At 41.6% G+C, this 18,366-nt stretch overlaps 1 protein-coding gene across 2 annotated transcripts in view; it reads left to right on the top strand.

The window, feature by feature from the left end:
• Positions 1-17,558, top strand: part of FIG4 (FIG4 phosphoinositide 5-phosphatase) — an 80,199-nt gene extending 62,641 nt beyond the window's left edge. For both annotated transcript variants that reach the window (XM_036414547.2, XM_036414551.1), the window contains one exon: positions 16,761-17,558. In XM_036414547.2, the coding sequence (XP_036270440.1) occupies positions 16,761-16,938 (178 nt within the window). In that variant the 3' untranslated portion in view covers positions 16,939-17,558. The remainder of the gene's footprint in view (positions 1-16,760) is intronic.
• The last annotated feature ends 808 nt before the right edge of the window (positions 17,559-18,366 follow it).

The following is an 18,366-nucleotide window of genomic DNA, read 5'->3' as shown; positions in this document are numbered from 1 at the left end:
TGTCTTCTGATAAAAGAAAAGAAAAAAAAAAGCACACCAAGTTTTCAAACCCCCCCTTTTTATTTATTTATTTTTCTTTATTGATTAAGGTGTTACATATGTGTCCTTATCCTCCCATTGCCCCCACCCTCCCGGTGTCTGTGTCCATTGGTTAGGCTTATATGCATGCATATAAGTCCTTTGGTTGATCTAGCTTTTTTTCCTTTCTCTGTTCTGCTCCACTTGCACCTACGAGCAAGTGCAGAGTGGGAAGGCCTGCATGGAAGGGCTTGCTGTGCAGGGGCAGGCGGGACCAGCCTGTGCTCATTCTACACGCCTACCAGTTCTCGGGGCGTTTAGGACCAAGCAACACATGCCAATCAGTATAGGTTAAAAAGAACATGAGCACGTATATTATTAGTGCCTGCTATTCTGGTGGCTCACCTTTTCCAGGAATACGTCTCACTCATTTAGAAATTATCTCCAAGAAATGGTTCAAAATGTGACAAGTAGAGTTTGGATAAGTGCTGTCTAACGCAGGATTTTTCCAATGCAGGCTAAGGTGAAATGTAATCTAAGGTAAATAAGTGTGTTTTAGGACTGAACATTGAATTTATTGCCTAAGTACACCTTACAGAGTGAGTGCCCTGGGGACGGGCTCTGGCTGGGAAGGGTGTCTGAGGCAGTGACTGTGTTAACTCCAGGCAGTTAGCACACGCGGCTGAGGTGAGTGTGACTCCGGGGCCCTGATGAGCTCCACTTTGCTTACTTGTCATGAAAGCATTTTCAACAATGTGCCCCCCCAATCCAAGTCACTATCGCGCGCCCCCTCCCCCCACCCCCCATTGATTCCACCTAATCCCTCTGCAGACAACACTCTGGTCTCTGTGCTGCAGGCGGAATCATTTCTACCCTAATGGGTACATCTTGTTATCTTGTCTTTCCCACACACCAGGGAGTACAGTCTTTAAAGAACTAGAGCAGTTGGGAGGCCATGATCAATGATTAATCTGCTAATTCCCCCCACAGGCGGGAGCTGATAGGTGGCAGTCCTCAGCCCAAGGAGGCGGTGACCTCTGCCCTCACCTCGGAAATTACCTCAACAGTCATTGTCTCTTCATTCTGGCCTTTACTTTCCTTCTCTTTCTCCTTAACCCTCTCTGGCTTTTCCATGTTATCTTCTCTATTTCTGAATTAGCTTGTTCTGTCTCATTCCTGCTCCCCTCATTCATTTCTTTTACTTTTATTTCTCTTTCCTTCCTTCTCCTCACCATCCTCTCTCCATTCCCTCTAGGAAGTGTTTTTTTTGTTTTGTTTATTTGTTTGTTTGTTTTTTGAAATATAGTAATCTCTCCAAAACACAAGTTTCCTTCCTATATTCTGGGACATTGCTTTTCAGGCTGTAATTCTTGATTCATTAGTGGGTCATGAAGTTACCTTAGAAGGCCTCCACACAGTGCAGTGAGATAAAATGGACTGAATCTAGTCGAAAGTTCCAGTATGTGGCATGCAGTACGGTTAAGCCTTATTTCATGAAATTTTGTTTCTGTGCATAAATGTAGCTTCGTCAATACACGCAAATAACTAGGTGCATGCTGATTTGCCATGGGAAGTGGAATTCTTACTTTGGGTGACTGTCACAGGTTGGATTTATATATATTTTTTTAACTTTATGTACAACCTGTTTTATTTTGGAGACTACAAAGCATACCCTTTATGGAAGCTGTCACAGGCTCACAGAAGGTCTTAGGTTCCCCTCCCCCGACCATTAACATGGGTCTTCGTTGTTGTTGTTTCAGGAACATAGATCTCTGAAAGGTAAGATGTACTTGCCTTACTGGTAAGACACTAAAAGCATTAAGTGACATATAGCTATTGCGTGCTCCTCACTCTGTGCCAGACTAAGTGCTTCAAGACATGGTTGGATGAGATGAAGCTCCTGCCTCTGCCGGTATCCATTGTTGGGCTTCCATTGGCATTATTCCAGGTGGTGGGGAGATGTGAAGGTGTGAGCAGAGCAGGCCTTGGGACTGCGGGAAGAATACAGATCAGACAGAGACTCCTGGGCAGGGATGAATCCTAAGGGGAAGATGAAGTTATCTGGTTGAAGAAGGCCAGGAAGGCACCACTTGGAGACCCATACATAAGCCTGTGTTTCTGACACCAGAGGTAATCAAGGAGGAGGAGAGAGACGTAGGCAGGTAGAACAGGCTCAGGAGGAGGTGCTAAGCGAGAGAGAGTGACCGTTATTTTATTAAAAGCCTGTTTTAATCAGGGGAGTGAGAGGCTTATATTTGCATTTTAGAAAGGTCACTCTGGAAATAGCATGGAGAACTGATTGGAGGCAGGGAGGTAAACAACATATCTGTAGGAAACGGGGCAAAGTGATTGAAGTACTGTTGACAGTTGAAATAAAGAAAGGGGCTACGTATTTTGTAAATGTAGACTCTGTAGGGCTTGGTGAAACTTGGTGATAGATTGTGTGTGAAGAATATGTGAGAGGCAGGAGTTTTTTAGCTTGCTTAACTAGATATAATGATGGGTCACCAGGATTGGAAATACATGACAAACCAAATTTGGAGGCTCATGTGTTTTTTTGTGTATTTTTTGGGTTTTTTTTGTTTGTTTGTTTTTGTGTTGTGTGTGTGTGTGTGTGTGTGTGTGTGTGTGTGTGGCAATTATAGGACTTTCCAGCATGACTTTCTGGAGTTAAAGAGGTTTTAGATTAAGCAGATTCAATAATTTAGTTTTATTCTGCTCTTGCTTTAAAAAGCAAGAAAGTGGAATTTCTTAACTTTCTCTAAAGGGGGTCGAGGTTAAATAGATTATTATAGGTGCTTTGAAATTTCCTGGAGATTCATGGTCAGTTTAAAGAGGAAAACAATCCTGTAATTACTGATAAGAAGAATTTATTATGGTTTTAAGTGTATTTTTAGCACATAGAACACTTTTATTTTTTGTATGAGCAAGCTGGCTAAGCCTGTGGGAACAGATTTGGATAGCTGATACGGCATGTGAGGGGTATTACTCACTGGTTTTCTTAGCTCTGTATACGAGAAACACATTTTGTAACTGTTTAACCTTTTGATATTTTGTTACTTTACAAGACCATCATCCATTTATGTATGGAAGATGAGTGGGAAGATTTGGGGCAGATAGAATGATTATAGAGGCTGTGCTATGTCACCATGGCTTCCCGACAAGCATTGGCACAATAAAGTTGTGCAAAATTAATGGAAAGTACAATAAATAGCCCCCTATTGGGGATCGAGCCCACAACCCAGGCATGTACCTTTGACTGGAATCGAACCTGGGACCCTTCAGTCCACAGGTCAATGCTCTATCCACTGAGCCAAACAGGCTAGGGCAAAAGACGACTGGTGAATTTTAAACACAATTAGGACTTAATGGGATTTGTATTTTATTTCCAAAATCAATAGGGGGCATAAGGAGGCAGCCGAATCAAGGATTCTTTCTCATCATTGATGTTTCTATCTCCCTTTCCCTCTCTCTTCCTCTCTGAAATCAATAAAAATATACTTTAAGTAAATAAAATTCACTAATAGTCTTTTAATGTTGTATAATTTTTCATGTTTAATATTGTAATGTTGCTATTTACTTTCCATAGGGTCTTATGAAAAACAAATTGAGAAATACTACTGTGGAAATTAATTGCATTATATTCAAATTAAAAGGCTGCTCATATTATATAAACATCTTTCATCCCTCCCAATTTTATAGAAATGGAAAATTCTTGATTAGAACCCACTCTGTGGTATTTTAAATTTAAAACAAATAGAAGAAGACCAAGGCTTTGTTTCCCTAGGCCATAGCACAATACCAGGTACACAGTAAGCATTAAATAAATTACAAATGAGTAATATTTAAAATTCAATATTTTACCTCTTTGGAGGAATGTTGTGCAAAATTAAGTATGAAGGAGAAAAAGAGAAATGCCAGGGTTAACAGACTGAAGCAAATGGCAAGGCAAATGATAAATGTTTATAAGGTTTTTTTTCACTATAATTTATTCTCAGTTGTAAATGTAACAACTCAGAGTTCTTGGCAGGTATCTCAGGATTTTTTAATTGACCAATTATTGCTGTCCTTATTAGTTAACTAGAGGCCCTGGGCATGGATTCATGCACCGGTGGGGTCTCTTGCCTTGGCCTGCAGACCTCCCCTGAGTGGTCCCAGATTGTGAGAGGGTACAGTCTGAGGGACCTTACTGGTGCATGACTGGAACTGGGGAGGGATTTCGGAAGGGCTCCAGGGCATGTCCAGCCTATCTCACCCAGTCCTGATCAGCCGAACCCCAGTAGCAAGCTAACCTACCTGTCAGACTCTGACCAGGGTCTTCAAACTACGGCCCACGGGCCACATGCGGCCCACAGAGGAGTCTGATCCGGCCCGCCAGGTTTTTTGGGCAGTGAGCGCAGCCGAGGTGTTACAGTAGGAATTAGTAGTTCATATAGTCCGGCCCTCCAGCTCTCTGAGGGACCGTGAACTGGCCCCCACTTTAAAAAGTTTGAGGACCCCTGGGTCAGAGCGTCTGCCCTTGGTGGTCAGTGCACATCATAACAACTGGTCCAAAGATTGAATGAATGGTCAGACACTTATTGTTAGGCTTTTATTACATAGGATTATACATTATATTAGTAGGATAGGCTAAAATAAGATCATGATTTTTAAAGTTATACATAATTTTTTCCTGCTTTTTTTTTTTTAAGATATAATTGACATAACACGTAAATTTAAGGTGTACAATGCAATGATTTGATATCCTATATAATAAAAGGGTAATATGCAAAATGATCGTAACGGAGGAATGACCAGTCTCTATGACATGTACTGACCTTCAGGGGGCAGACACTCAATGTAGGTGCTGCTCCCTAGTGGTCAGTGTGCTCCCACAGGCGGAGCTCCGCTTAGCCTCAAGCTGGCTGACAGCTGTGAGTGCAGCAGCAGTGGCGGGAGCCTCTCCTGCTTCATCCGCAGCGCTAAGGATGTCCGACTGTGGGAGGGTGCAGGCCGGGCTGAGGGCCCTCCCTGCCTCCGAGCGCACGAATTTCCATGCACCCGATCTCTAGTATTATATACTGTCAAATGATTACCATAAGAAGATTAATCAGTATCTCCATCCCCTCACATTGTGTGTGTGGGGGGTGGGGGCGTGGGGTGGGGGGTGAGAACTTTTAAAATCTACTCACTTAGCAAATTTCTATGATTAACTAGTCACCATGCTGGATGTTACATCCTCAGAACTTATTTATTTTACTACTGTAGAGGCCCGATGTATGAAATTCATGCAAGGGGCTTGGCCCTTGCAGCCCTGGCTGCCTCAGCTGGTCCTCATAGCCCTGGCTGGCCCTTGCAGCCCCTCGTAGCCCTAGCCCAGCTCTCACAGCCTCAGCTGGCCCTCACAGTCCCAGCTTCGTCCAGAAGGTTGTCCGGATGGTCATCCACAATGTCGTTTGGACGGTCCTTCTGTTGCTTGGTCTAATTAGCATATTAGCTCTTTATTATACAGGATAACTGGAAGTTTGTACCCTTTGACCACCTCACCCTCACCCATTTTCCCTGTCTCCTACCCCTGCCTCTGGCAGTCAACAGCCTGTTCTCTGTTTCTGTTAGTTTGGGGTTTTTTGTTCTTTTATTTCCACATAATAGTGAGATCATACGGTATTTGTCTTTCTCTGTCTGACTTATTTCACTTAGCACAATGCTCTCAAGGTCCATCCAGGTTGTTGTAAATGGCAAGGTTTCCTTCTTTTTTGTGGCTGAGTAATACAAAAATCACATCTTCTTTATCCATTTATTCATCTATAGACACTTAGGTTGCTTCCATATCTTGGCTACTATAAATAATGCTACAATGAACATGGGGTACATATATCTTTTCAAGTTAGTGGTTTTGTTTTTTTTTTGGTTAAGTACCCAGAATTGGGATTGCTGAATCATTGATAATTCTATTTTTAGTTTCTTATAAGTACCGCACGCTAACCGATTGTGCCACTGGAGCTCCTATTTTTAGTTTCTTGAGGAACCTTTATACTGTTTTCCATAGTGGCTGTACCCGTTTACATTCCCACCAACAGTGTACAGGGTTTTCTTTTCTCTATATCCTGATCAGTACTTGTTCTCTCTCTCTCTCTCTCTCTCTCTCTCTCTCTCTCTCTCTCTCTCTCTCTCTCTCTCTCTCTCATAGCTATTCGGATAATTGTTAGATGATATCTCATGGTTGTTTTGATTTGCGGTTCCCTGATGATTAGTGAGGTTGAGCACCTTTTCATGTTCCTATTAACCATTTATATGTCTTATTTGGAAAAATTTCTATTCAAGTTCTTTTCAATTTTAAATTGGATTATTTGTTGTTTTGCTGTTGAGTTTTTTGTGTGTTCTCTAGGTTGCCTTTTCATTTTGTTGGTCATTTCTTTTGCTACATGGAAGCCTTTTAATTTGATGTTGTCTCATTTGTTTATTTTTGCTTTTATTGCTTGTGCTTTGGTATTATATCCATAAATTCATTACCAAGACCAGTTTCCAGGAGCTTTTCTCTTATGTTTTCTTTAAGTTTATGATTTCACATCTTACATTTAAGTCTTTAGTCTATTTTAGTTTGATTTTTGTGTGTGGTGTAAGTTTAGGGTCTGTTTTCATTCTTTTACATGTGATTGTCTAGTTTTCCCAGTAATGTAACTGGCTCTTGGAGTCCCTTGAACAACATACCTAGAATTAAAACTCTGATTTCCTGATTTTCACTTGCCTGTTGTTTCCAAATACAAGAAGCTCTAATAATTTTGCTTTATTTTTATATGTAATTTACTCTTGAAATCTTATCGATATAATAAAAAAAATTATGGCAGTTTGAACTCAGTTGCAAAGAATGAACATTTTTACATTTTTAAAAATCTTCCTCTCCAGCCCACTTCTCATTAGCTTGCAAAACACTCTGTAAGGTGGTTTACATCCATTAGTGAAGGGTCATCGTGTCTATTCTGTGTGTGTGATGTCACCAAAACACAATGAAGCCCAAAAATACCTGAATAAAATGTATCTTTTTCTGATCTAAAAAAAAAAGAGGGATTGAGACTATCCTGATATTTTTAACCTTTTTATTTTGTTACTTATAATTATTAGAATTCATTACATAATGTCAAAATAAAGTCAGATAGTGCTTTTGAAGCATTGTACATCAAAGGAATATTTTTCAAAAATAAAACTCTTTTATGTTTGTTTCAAAAGATAAATAGCTAAATTGGTAGTTTCTTTATCATGTGGTTAGAAAACAGGAGAGTAGGTGGACTAACACAGTTAGTGTGTTTGGGTACATTTAATTTTAATAATAGAATAGAGCTAGGAAAAACATTCTGATAATCTCAGAAGCATCAGTAAATATTTAACAGATAGAAAAAGTTATTTAGCAGATAGCTAAAATTGTATTTTAGGTATCTTTTGAGGAATTCTAAAAAGAATTATATTTGAAGTTTCTCGGACTAGTAACTTTATCCCATACTCATGTTTTCAACTCATTATTATTATTATTGGCTCAAATATTTTGTGTTTACTTGTCTTGAACAGTTTTAACACAGTAGATAATACTCTTCTCGATTTTCTCCTGCTGAAACAAAATCGGTTATTGGTGTGTTTATAGATCTTGTTGATGATATAAGTAAATTGAATATATTGTTTACTAGTTTAAATTTATTATTTCCTTTTAGCTTTTAATTTTTTATTTTATTTTTTACATCTGGAATCTTGGGTGTTTCTCAACAGTCTCATAATAAATACATCAATTGGTGTCATCTGGATTTTTCGTATACATCTTTCTTTCCAAAGCCTGCCTATAATGGCTTTAGAGATAACAAACATACTTATGTAGAGCGGGGTTGGATACTGTTCTCAGAATATCCTATTAGCATGCATTAGCCCCTGTCAGGACCATGAACACGGAGAACTGGGAAATGCCTAAAGATCTTTGGATTCAGTCCTCTGATTTTTCTAGGAAAATAAAGCCTGGAATAGGTCAGCAGCTCCATCAGAGTTATAAAACTTTTAAATGATAAAGCTAGGACTCAAATTCATTTCTTTGAGTCTTAAACACTAAGTCCCATAACATGTGATCCCTGAGCCAGGCAGCTGGGATTTCCCCAACCCATACTGCTTTTGGGTGCAGCTAACACTGGGGGAGCCTTCCACAGGGGCATGGGTAGTATCAAACAGTGACAGCTAGCAGATTGTCACCAAAGGAAGAAAAAAGGGGAAAGATAAGCATAAAGTAGTGAGTTTGAAAGTATGGTCTGCAAACTCCTGGGGGTTTTGAGACCCTTTCAGTGGGCAATCATTATCTTCACTGCTACACACTTGGAAAGAGAGGGGGGGGGGGGGGAGAAGAGGGGAGAGGGAAAAGGGGGGGGAGGGGAAAGGAGGGGGGGGAGGAGGGAGACAGGTTAGCCACTTACACTTAAGTCTTTGATGAAGCAGCAAAAATTAAGTATCAACTCTCGATTGCATGTCTTTTTAGTATTCATTGTGACAAAACAGGAAACATACATAAAATGCTCTCATTGATGGTTGTCTCAAGGAAAAGGCTTGTAAGATTGTCGAAGTTGTGAGCTGGACTCGCTGCTTTTATCATGGAACACCAATTGAAGTAATGGTGACAGACAAGCTGTGGCTCTTCAGACTTAGGTATTTGGCAGACAATTTCTTTAAAAATTAACAAAATAAGCCTTTATTGTAAGAAAACCGATTGAGTTTTTGTCAAAAATGATAAACCAAAATCAAAATTTTATAAAACTTCGTCATGAACACCACTTGAAAGTTTTTCTGATGTGATTGGTGGCAATTTTAATAAGTATGATTTTCAAAATCCTATATTAAAAAGCCTAATATGTTAAGTGTCCAGGTGTCCAGTCAGCTGTTCAACCAATCAAAGGATAATATGCTAATGATATGCTAAGGCCACTCAACCGTTTGCTATGATATGCACTGACCAACAGGAGGCAGATGCTCCAACCAATAGGTTGGCTTGCTGCTGGGATCTGGCCAATTGGGACTGAGCAAGATGGGACAGACCCAGGAGCCCTCCAAAGCCCCTCCCTGGCTGGCCAACCTCCTGCGTTCCTCCCTGGCCCCATTGTGCACCAGTGGGGTCACTTGGCCTGGCCTACACCCTCTCACAATCTAGGATGTTGGAGAGCCAGTTTTGGCCTGACAGCAGAACAGCTGGTCAATATGACAACCAGGGGACAGAAGATCAATGTAGGAGCTGCCCCCTGGTGGTCAGTGCGCACCCACAGCGAAGGTGGTGGGAGCCTCTCGCACCTCCACAACAGCGCTACCTTCCCCTCCCCCACCCAGTGCACAAATGTTGTGTACCAGGCCTGAGGTGTCTGGACAATAGCCAGTGAGAAACTGAGGCCTTGCTGACTATGCTGAGTGAGCTTAAAAGTGGATTTTTCAGTCCCAGTTAAGCCTTGAGTTGACTGTTGCCCTGGCAGATAGCTTAACTTTGACCTTGTGAGACCTTGAACCAGAACCACCCAACTAAGCCACTCTCAGATTCCTGACCCCCAGAAACTGTGACATAAGTGTTTGTTGGCTTACTGTACATAATGAATACAGGCAGGAAGAACACAGAAGTGAGTGTGGCCTCTTTTTTATACTTTTATTTTATATATGCATATATTTTTATTTATTTCAGAGAGGAAGAGAGAGAGATAGAAATGTCAATGATGAGACAGAATCATTGATTGGCTGCCTCTTGCACGCCCCACACTGGAGATTGAGCCCACAACCTGGCATGTGCCCTGATCAGAAATTGAATTGTGACCTCCTGGTTCATGGGTTGATGCTCAACCACTGATCCACACCAGTTGGGCATCATGGGCTCTTTTCATTGCATCCTTTCAGGTGACACACAATTTCAATTCATCCTATTATTAATGGTCTTTATTTTAGTCCCTTGATTAAAATTATATCTCCTGGGCTTTTCCACTGTACAATTTCTCTTTTATTTTTCTTTTAATTTGTGAATATTTTATGGTAGTTAATTTGAAACTATGTAAGAATCCCTTCATCGATCTTCAATTTATTTATTTATTTATTTATTTATTTATTTATTTATTTATATTTATATTTCTTATTGTGAGATCTTGGCCTCCTGTGTTATTCAATAGAGGATAATTTGTTGCTATCATTATTTATTTTGTTGTTCAAATTGCCCCAAATTTCACAGGATGCCTTAAACTTGGCTCCTGTGTTTTCAGGACATGTCCTCATCATTTTTTGAGCACATCTTTGATTTCTAGCACAAGCTGTTCTAACTTCATCATGTCCTTTACTTGCTCTGACTCTGAAATCAGTCATTTTTCTAAGGATCTCTGGTTCCTTTTAGTGGGAAATTGTAATAAATCCAAGATCTGGGCATTCGGTGTGCTATTGCATTGGGGTGTGCTGCTCCCAGGACCATTCATAGAACATACACACATTTACATATATATATATATATATATATATATATATATACACATACATATACATATACATATATATCTAAGTATATGCATATATGCATATCTGCATATGTAAATGTGTGTGTGTGTGTATATGTGTGTGTGTGTGTGTGTATATATATATATATATATATATATATATATATATATATATATATAAAATATAATGCTAGAGGCCTGGTGCATGAGATTTGTGTGTGTGAGGGGGTGTCTCTCGCAGTCCCAGACTCATAGTAGACACCCTTAGCGCTGCCATGGAGGCAGGAGAGGCTCCCACAACCGCCGTTGTGCTCGCCAGCCAACAGTCCCGTTTGTGGCTGAGTGGGACTTCCCCGTTGGACCTCACTGACCACCAGGGGGCAGCTCCTGCATTGAGCAACTGTCCCCTGGTGGTCAATGTGTATCATAGCAACCGATCGTTCTGCTCTTTGGTTGATTTGCATATTACTGTGTTATTATATAGGAGGATATTCAAATTCGTAAGTTCATATTGACACCTCTAATTATAGGTATCCAGCATTTTTCTTTTCTTTAAAAAAAAATATATTTTTTTATTGATATTTTACAGAGAGGAAAGGAGAGAGATAGAGAGCTAAAAACGTTGATGAGCGAGAAACACCCACCAGCTGCCTCTTGTACACCCCCTACCGGGGATCTGCCCTCAACCAACGTACATGCCTCTGACCGGAATCGAACCTGGGACCTTTCAGTCCGCAGACTGACGCTCTACCACTGAGCCAAACCAGTTTGGGCGGTATCCAGCATTTTTCTTTTTCCCTTTCCATATTAGTGCTTTCTTCTCCAGGGAGAGATTGAGCTCCTGTTACCCATATTATATTTATTTGATTTGATTCATTCCTTCATACATACCCAGTTTCCCATCACCACTGCACCCACTCTTTCCCAAATGTGGATGCCCTCCATTCAGGCTCTGACTCCATTGCAAGACACCCACCCTCATGAATGCCTGCTTCATCCCCTTGGGCTGCAGACCACTTCCCCATATGGATACCCACACCTGCCTCTTCTTGCTTAGGCTCCAATATACCTCTTCAGGCGACCCTCACACATGGAGCCCTCTGTCCCCTCAGCCTTTAACTTCCTACCTGGAGCTGTCCTCTGTTGGGATGCCCTCCTCATTCTTTGTCCTTTGAAAACAGCTGTTATGCCTGTGATGTGCAACCTGTCCTTATTGGCAGAAAAGACCCAGGATGTGTAGGATAACCGGTCCCTGTGGCCAATGGCTGCCGGATACTGTTGGCCACTTCCCTAGTCTTTGTCACCAACACACAGAACAGAGGAAAACTGCATTTCATTTTATGACTAGAAAGATAATATGTTCTGCAGACAGAGGGAAACCATGCAGTTTATAAATTGCACTCTAAATTGACAACATTTTACCTGTTTCAAGTCCAAAAGTCATTCTGCTTTATTTCCCTAAAACCAAAACTAATTTTAGAAACACAAATAACATTTTCATTCTCAAAGAGAATATAAAATCACTGTCATTCTATTGTACCTAGACCAATAAAAATATAAACAACTGTGGCCAAGACATTAAACATTACAGTGTTGCCATTGCCATTCACATATGTGCTGTGGTAGATTGTCCCTTCAGACAGCTTAGGCTAGCTCCGCACTCAGTCCCCACCGGCTGGGCCCCAGCAACAAGCTAACCTACCAGTATCTGACCCCTGGTGGTCAATGCATCTCATAGTAAGTGGTTGAGTAGCCTTAGCATATCATTAGCATATTATGCTTTGATTGGCTGAATGGATGACTGGATGACTGGACATTTAGCATATGAAATGACCTAATGATGATAGTCATCTGCAAATAAAGGAGTTGGCCGAGGTCTTTTGTAAGGTCTTCAGCTATGATATTCTTTTGATTCTGTGACTCGGTCATGACCAACAAAGAATGATTTGGTGAGGTGAAAACAGCCATGTTGGTAGAAACCTTGGAGTCTGTGGTAGCAACAGAAGGGACCACTTGAAGGGAAATATATTGTATTTATAGAACCATTGTTCAACTTTCTGGAAATGCCACATGGGATTTGATGTTTGCCAAAATGCTAATGATAGGAAAAGCACAAGATTTTAACATATGGAAAAGTATCACCTACCGTATATAAAATTATTGAAACTATACAAATATTATCTAGTTCTTCTGTTACCAACTGCAAATCATCATGACATTGCTAAATTCAGAAGACATTTCAATCTGACCAATTAAATATTTTCTCATGAAACCAATATGTGTTTACTGGGTATAAGTCAGGAAAAAGAAATGTTACTTCAACAGGAATTGAACTTTAAAAGGGACTCCACTATTAGTTCTGCATCCGAGTGTGAGATATGGTTGTTATCAGACATGGTCAGACTTTAACCAAGTGAGAAATACCACATTTAAGAAAGAGCATGAAAGGGCACCAATAAGATTTTCTTTAGAAACATGTGGTGTGCCTAATGGATTTCTGTCTGAAGTGCTGGCCTTCTGCGAATGCGGGCTGCAGTTAGGGCTAAGTGCCTTCCAGCCTCGCTGATGAGTGCACCCAGCAGGGTGGGGGAAGCAGCCCACAGGTGAGTTGGCACCTACATTATTCTAAACAAGACGGTCACATTCCCTGAGGGGAAATGCAGAGCTCTCCTCAAAGATGGACCTTGGTGTTCTAGGTACAAAGAAATGAGCCTGCACATTTTCACATCATTTAGTGTTTAAATGCTGTTGGTTTTTTTCTTTTCCATGTAAGCTAATAAAAAGACAATTCCGTGTAGTATTGGGAATGCTAGTGCATTTACTTCCATCTCTGCCCAGTGCCTTCAGAGACAAAAAGCCAACTGGCAGGCCCTGTGTGAGGGTCTTGGATATTTTGCATTTCTTCCACACCTTGGATATGTGTAAGCCAACAAGGAAATCATTAGCAAATGCGTGGTGAACCTAATATTGCAGCTTCTCTTTACAGTTGTTACAGTTGTTATGTTTACAAATGTTAAATGATGCTTTCTCAGTGGCGTTAGTGTTAGTACATCATTCAAAAAGAAAGCCCTTGGGTGTAAAATATTCAGTTTTGCTCATTGTGTACAAAAAGATTTCTTTTCTGGCATTTTAGATAATTTTGTTCTCCTTAGACCCAAGGATTCTTAAACTGTACCAAGTGTCAACATCACCTGGGGGACTTGCTGCACCTTTGCTGTCCCCACCCTCAGGGTTTCCAACTCAGTGGGTCTGGAGGGAGCCTGAGAACCTGCATTTCTAACAAGAATCTAGGTGATGCTGCTGGTCTGAGGATCACACTTGAAAAACCACTGCCTTAAGACTGAGGAACACACCCAGCTGGTGTGGTTCAGTGGTTAAGTGTCAACCCATGCATCAGAAGGTCACCCATTTGATTCCTGGTCAGGGCCCGTGCCCTGGTTGCGGGCTCGATCCCCAGTAGGGGGCATGTAGGAGGCAGCTGATCTATGTTTCTCTCTCTGGGATGTTTCTGTCTCTCTCCCTCTCCTATCCTCTCTCTGGAAAAAAAAAAAAAAGACTGAGGAACTCATTCTCATTATACAATAGATATGCCTTAAGCTTCTTTCTGGCCCAAATCCATTAATAAACATTTTAACATTACAGTTTTGTTATTTAATATAGCCTTTGAATTTAGAAGAATAAAAACAATGGGGGGGGGGGGCAGTTGATATAGTTGCTGACTTCCTACACTGCTTTGAAACTGTGTTGAGGTAGTGTTGGAGCCCTTAAACAATCCCCGCCCACCCACACACCACCCGTACTCGCTCTGGTGCCATTTAAGGCCCATGCTCAGCATTTCGTAGTCAGGGTGTTTGTAATGGTTTGACTCCACGCAGGGAGCAGTTTACTGGGAACGAGGGTGAGGACTCCTGGTTGGTTTACGGAGAGCCCGGGCACTGGGTGGAAGGGGCTGGGCTGTGGCTGTGCTGGCCGTAGGTGGCCAAAGGGTCGCTGGGCCCTAGGCTGTTACCTCCCAAAGCCTGCCTGCTTGTGTCTTCAGCGGAGGTGTTTGGTGACCTGGCACTTTCCTTCTCGGCTGCCTGAAGGTTTTGTTCTCTTGCTCCATTCATTGGACGTCTGGTGTAAATTCACCCAGAGAGGTCTTCGTTGATGCACAGAGGGTTCCTGGGGAAGGCCTGGCTTCAAAGACAGGGCAGAAACCATTCATCCCATGTAAAATTAACTTTAAATGTCCCGTCTGCAAAGTGGAGACTATAATCCCAGTGCTTCCTGCTTCCAGGATGGGTGCGAAAATCTAAATAACATGTGAGAGGGAGGAGCTAGGCAGGTGGAGAGGGTGCGGTTCAGGAGGTGTTGCTGTGGCTGGCGCTCTGATGACAATCTCTCCAAAGGCTAGTGGAGCCTCCCTCTTAAAGGTCAGGTTCCAATGATTTGACTCTGAATATAACCAATCGTTGAAGGATTCTAGCATCTCACTTTGAATTATGTAAATAACTACGGAGTGGCTGTGTTTTTGTGAGGAAAACGGAGGAGAGTTCATATATTACTCATCCTGATTATTCACCAGCACAATGTGTCAGCCACAGAAATGACAATAACGATGGCTTTTGTTATTTTGAAGGAGAGCGGGAGTGCCAGGCTGGTATACAGACTGAGGTTCAGAATCTCAGGACTCTTCCACGTTAGCCATTGATTTTTTTTTTTTTTTAACTGTGAGTAAACCATTTTATCCTTTGCTTTTTGTTTAATTAAGTGAGGATCCAGTTTAAGATCATGTGACGGTACCAAGAGTGCTTTCAAGAAAGGAAGTATTTCATAAACTGTAGATCAAGTTTGAGTTTAACTGTGTGACCATTTAAAGGCCTGTTCTGCTTGATGGGTTTCAGGGACCTCAGCCCAGCAGAACAGGTCCTGTGTCACCTTGGTGCCCTGAGGAGGGAGCTGCCCTCCCGCTGGAGGCCCCGCCTGGGCGGAGTGGTCCAGGGCATTGCAGTTGCACTCCCAGCACCTCCCAGCGTCTACATCCTCCCCCCAAAGTGGCCTCTCCTTAACCTCCCACCCACACTCTGCACACACTCACTCCGCATCCCACCTAACTCAGTTGACTCATCCCTTAAGGACATGCCTCCAGTTAAGAATGGAATAAGTAGGGGGTGGCCAGCCTTCTTTGAGTGGAGGGCGTGTCAGACTCCAGGCTGCACTGTGACAAGGCTTTTCTGAAGGCAGCACCTTCCCTGAGGAGCTGTTGCCAATTTCACGCACTACAGCAGGCGAGGTGGGTGGGAATGGAGGAGTGTTTTTGAACAGAGACTCTTAGGTGCTTTTCAGATCCCCTCAGAAAGGAAGGAAACTGCCTGTGACAGATCTACAATCCCTCATCCTAAAGCCTGAGGCCCGAGGTGTTTCAGAATTCAGAATTTGGGGGATGGTCGCACCCAAGAGGGTACATAGGCCTTATAATATCGCCAGTGTGATCCGAGGCCTTGTCTGACCACCAAACACCGTAACATTCCCATGAAGAAGTGGGATGAGTGTGGTCCGTTCAGGTTAGGATGTGCCTCCAAATGAGTTTCAGCTGGGCCAGGTTCTACCAGCAAAGTAACATTAGGTCCTTAAAGCTTTTAGGATTTCAGAACTGCAGATGAGGAATTATGCACCTATACTTATTAACAATGGCTCACATTTTCCAAACCCTTATTGTGTGCTAGGCACTGTGCTAATTGAGCACTTGGAACACATAAACTCATTTATTCGTCTTATCAGCCTGTGAGATAGGAATTACTAGTCTCTTCTACTTCACAGAGTGCTACTACATCTTCCTTTAAAAAACTATTGATACCTATTAGAACTAATAAAAGAATTCAATAAAGTTGCAGAATACAAAATCAATATACACCTACAAAAAATGATTGGGTGCCTACTATGTGGCCAAGTAGCAAATAGTCCCTACACCCCCCACCTGAAATTTCTCCAGTCATGTGAGGGGGAGACGGGTGCAGAGACATGGGTGTGCTGTGGGAACAGAGGAGGGTGCCTGCCCAGCCTGTGCTTCAGGGAAGGCTCCCTGGGCAGGTGCTGGCTCAGCTCTGTCCTCTAGGCAGAGGAGGAAGCCAGCCCAGAGGGACAGAGGTCACTATAGCCCCTCGTTACTGCTATGTCCGCATGTTCAAGGTCAGCAGCTCTAAGACACATTGAGACATCCTTCTCCCCTTTCCCCCACCCCCTGCTCCCTGTGGTCCTTCCTTTATTTTCTTTAATGTAGCCCTCTTCTCTTCTCTGTTGTAGAACACCCATCTCAGCTTTCTCACAAGATAATATCTATGAAGTTCAGCCGCCAAGAGTAGACAGAAAATCTACAGAGATCTTCCAGGCCCACATCCAGGCCAGCCAAGGCATCATGCAGCCCCTCGGGAAAGAAGACTCCTTCGTGTACCGGGAGTACATCCGAAACCGCTACCTGTGAGGAGAGAGGGGCCAACCAAGTCCGTTTGCTTCTGTTGTCATCTGCTCTGTCTCATTTTAAAAGTGTGATTTCCTGGCAGACCTTTATATCTAGAGGGTTTTCCTTTTTTTGAAACTGGTTAATTATAAATATTAGGTTATAAGGAAATGACTGACTATTTTTGCTGTCATTGTCTTTGCTTTATTTTAAAAATACTTTGCTTAGAAATGTGATCAGTACAGTATCACATCATCACATTAAGAAATTAATTTAATAGTTATTTATTGAGCGTTGTGCCAGGCACTGCAGTAGGGTCTGGGAGTAACCACATTAAAAAAGAGAGAGAGACCAATAAATTCCTGCAAAATGAAGTCAGATTATTTTTCTTTGTAGTTAACATATTTTTTTTAAAAAAAATTTCTGATGGTTTTTATGTTAACTTTGTGTTTTGATAAAAAATCTATTACTTTGAAGCCCTTAAATATTTATGGATAAAGATGTCAGCAAAGTGCTCTCTAATGAGCCAAATACTAGTCATTGTAAATCTTGGAAAAAGTAAACAAAGGTCTTTGAACTATTCCTACCAACTTTCTATAGACATGAAATTATGTAAAATTAAACATTAAAAATCAGTTACCTGCTTAACTTTTGTAGTGTGTCATTGTGTCACATGATTTGACATTGGGTGTCCAGTCGATGACTCATCACGTCCACATACAGTCTGTTCTCTGTTCAGTCCAGCATCACATGGACGATGTCCAGCATTTTCCAGCAGTTTAACACGGATGGTTTGATCTCATTATGTCTGTGCTTTCCCCCCCAACCTGTCTCAGTTCTCCCTCTTCATAAACAAACTAGAGAAGAAAACCACGCATCTAATGCGAGAAGGAAACTGATAATCCGAAGTGACCTGCAAACCTGCGATTCCAGGGTTCTGTGGAAGATCCTGCATTGCAGATAAAAGTGAAGCCCTAAGAGTAGACATATTTGGTTAATACCATCATAAAACCAGGATGAAAAAAATGCCAAAATAATAGGCAAGAGGAATTTGGTGCTCAGAATAAAACTGCTTCCAGTGGCCAGAGAAGGCGAAACTGGCCCAAGGTCCCAAACATGATGCTTTTCTTAAAGTCACGTTTTGCTCATTTAAAATACATTCATGGGGATTGGTAAGGTATGTACACATATAATACCTTAATAAAACAAACAAATAAATAAATAAAAGTTAAAAATAAATAAACAAATAAATAAATCGTATTATCTTTTCCTCGTTTGCCCCCTGGCATTTTTTGTTTTCTCAATCTCTCCTGCCTCACCAACAATATAGCTAACTGATGATTGGTATGGTTAAATGGATCCTTTATTGAAGGAAAAGTTATCTATTTTACTTCCTTTTTAAGGCTGAATTTGCTCCCTTTGGAAGAGGCAATAGATTATTTGGAAATGGCA

Source organism: Pipistrellus kuhlii, unplaced genomic scaffold (genome assembly GCF_014108245.1).
Source record: "Pipistrellus kuhlii isolate mPipKuh1 unplaced genomic scaffold, mPipKuh1.p scaffold_m20_p_5, whole genome shotgun sequence".
NCBI classification, from domain to species: domain Eukaryota; kingdom Metazoa; phylum Chordata; class Mammalia; order Chiroptera; family Vespertilionidae; genus Pipistrellus; species Pipistrellus kuhlii.
This window is presented reverse-complemented; position numbering and strand designations above follow the sequence as displayed.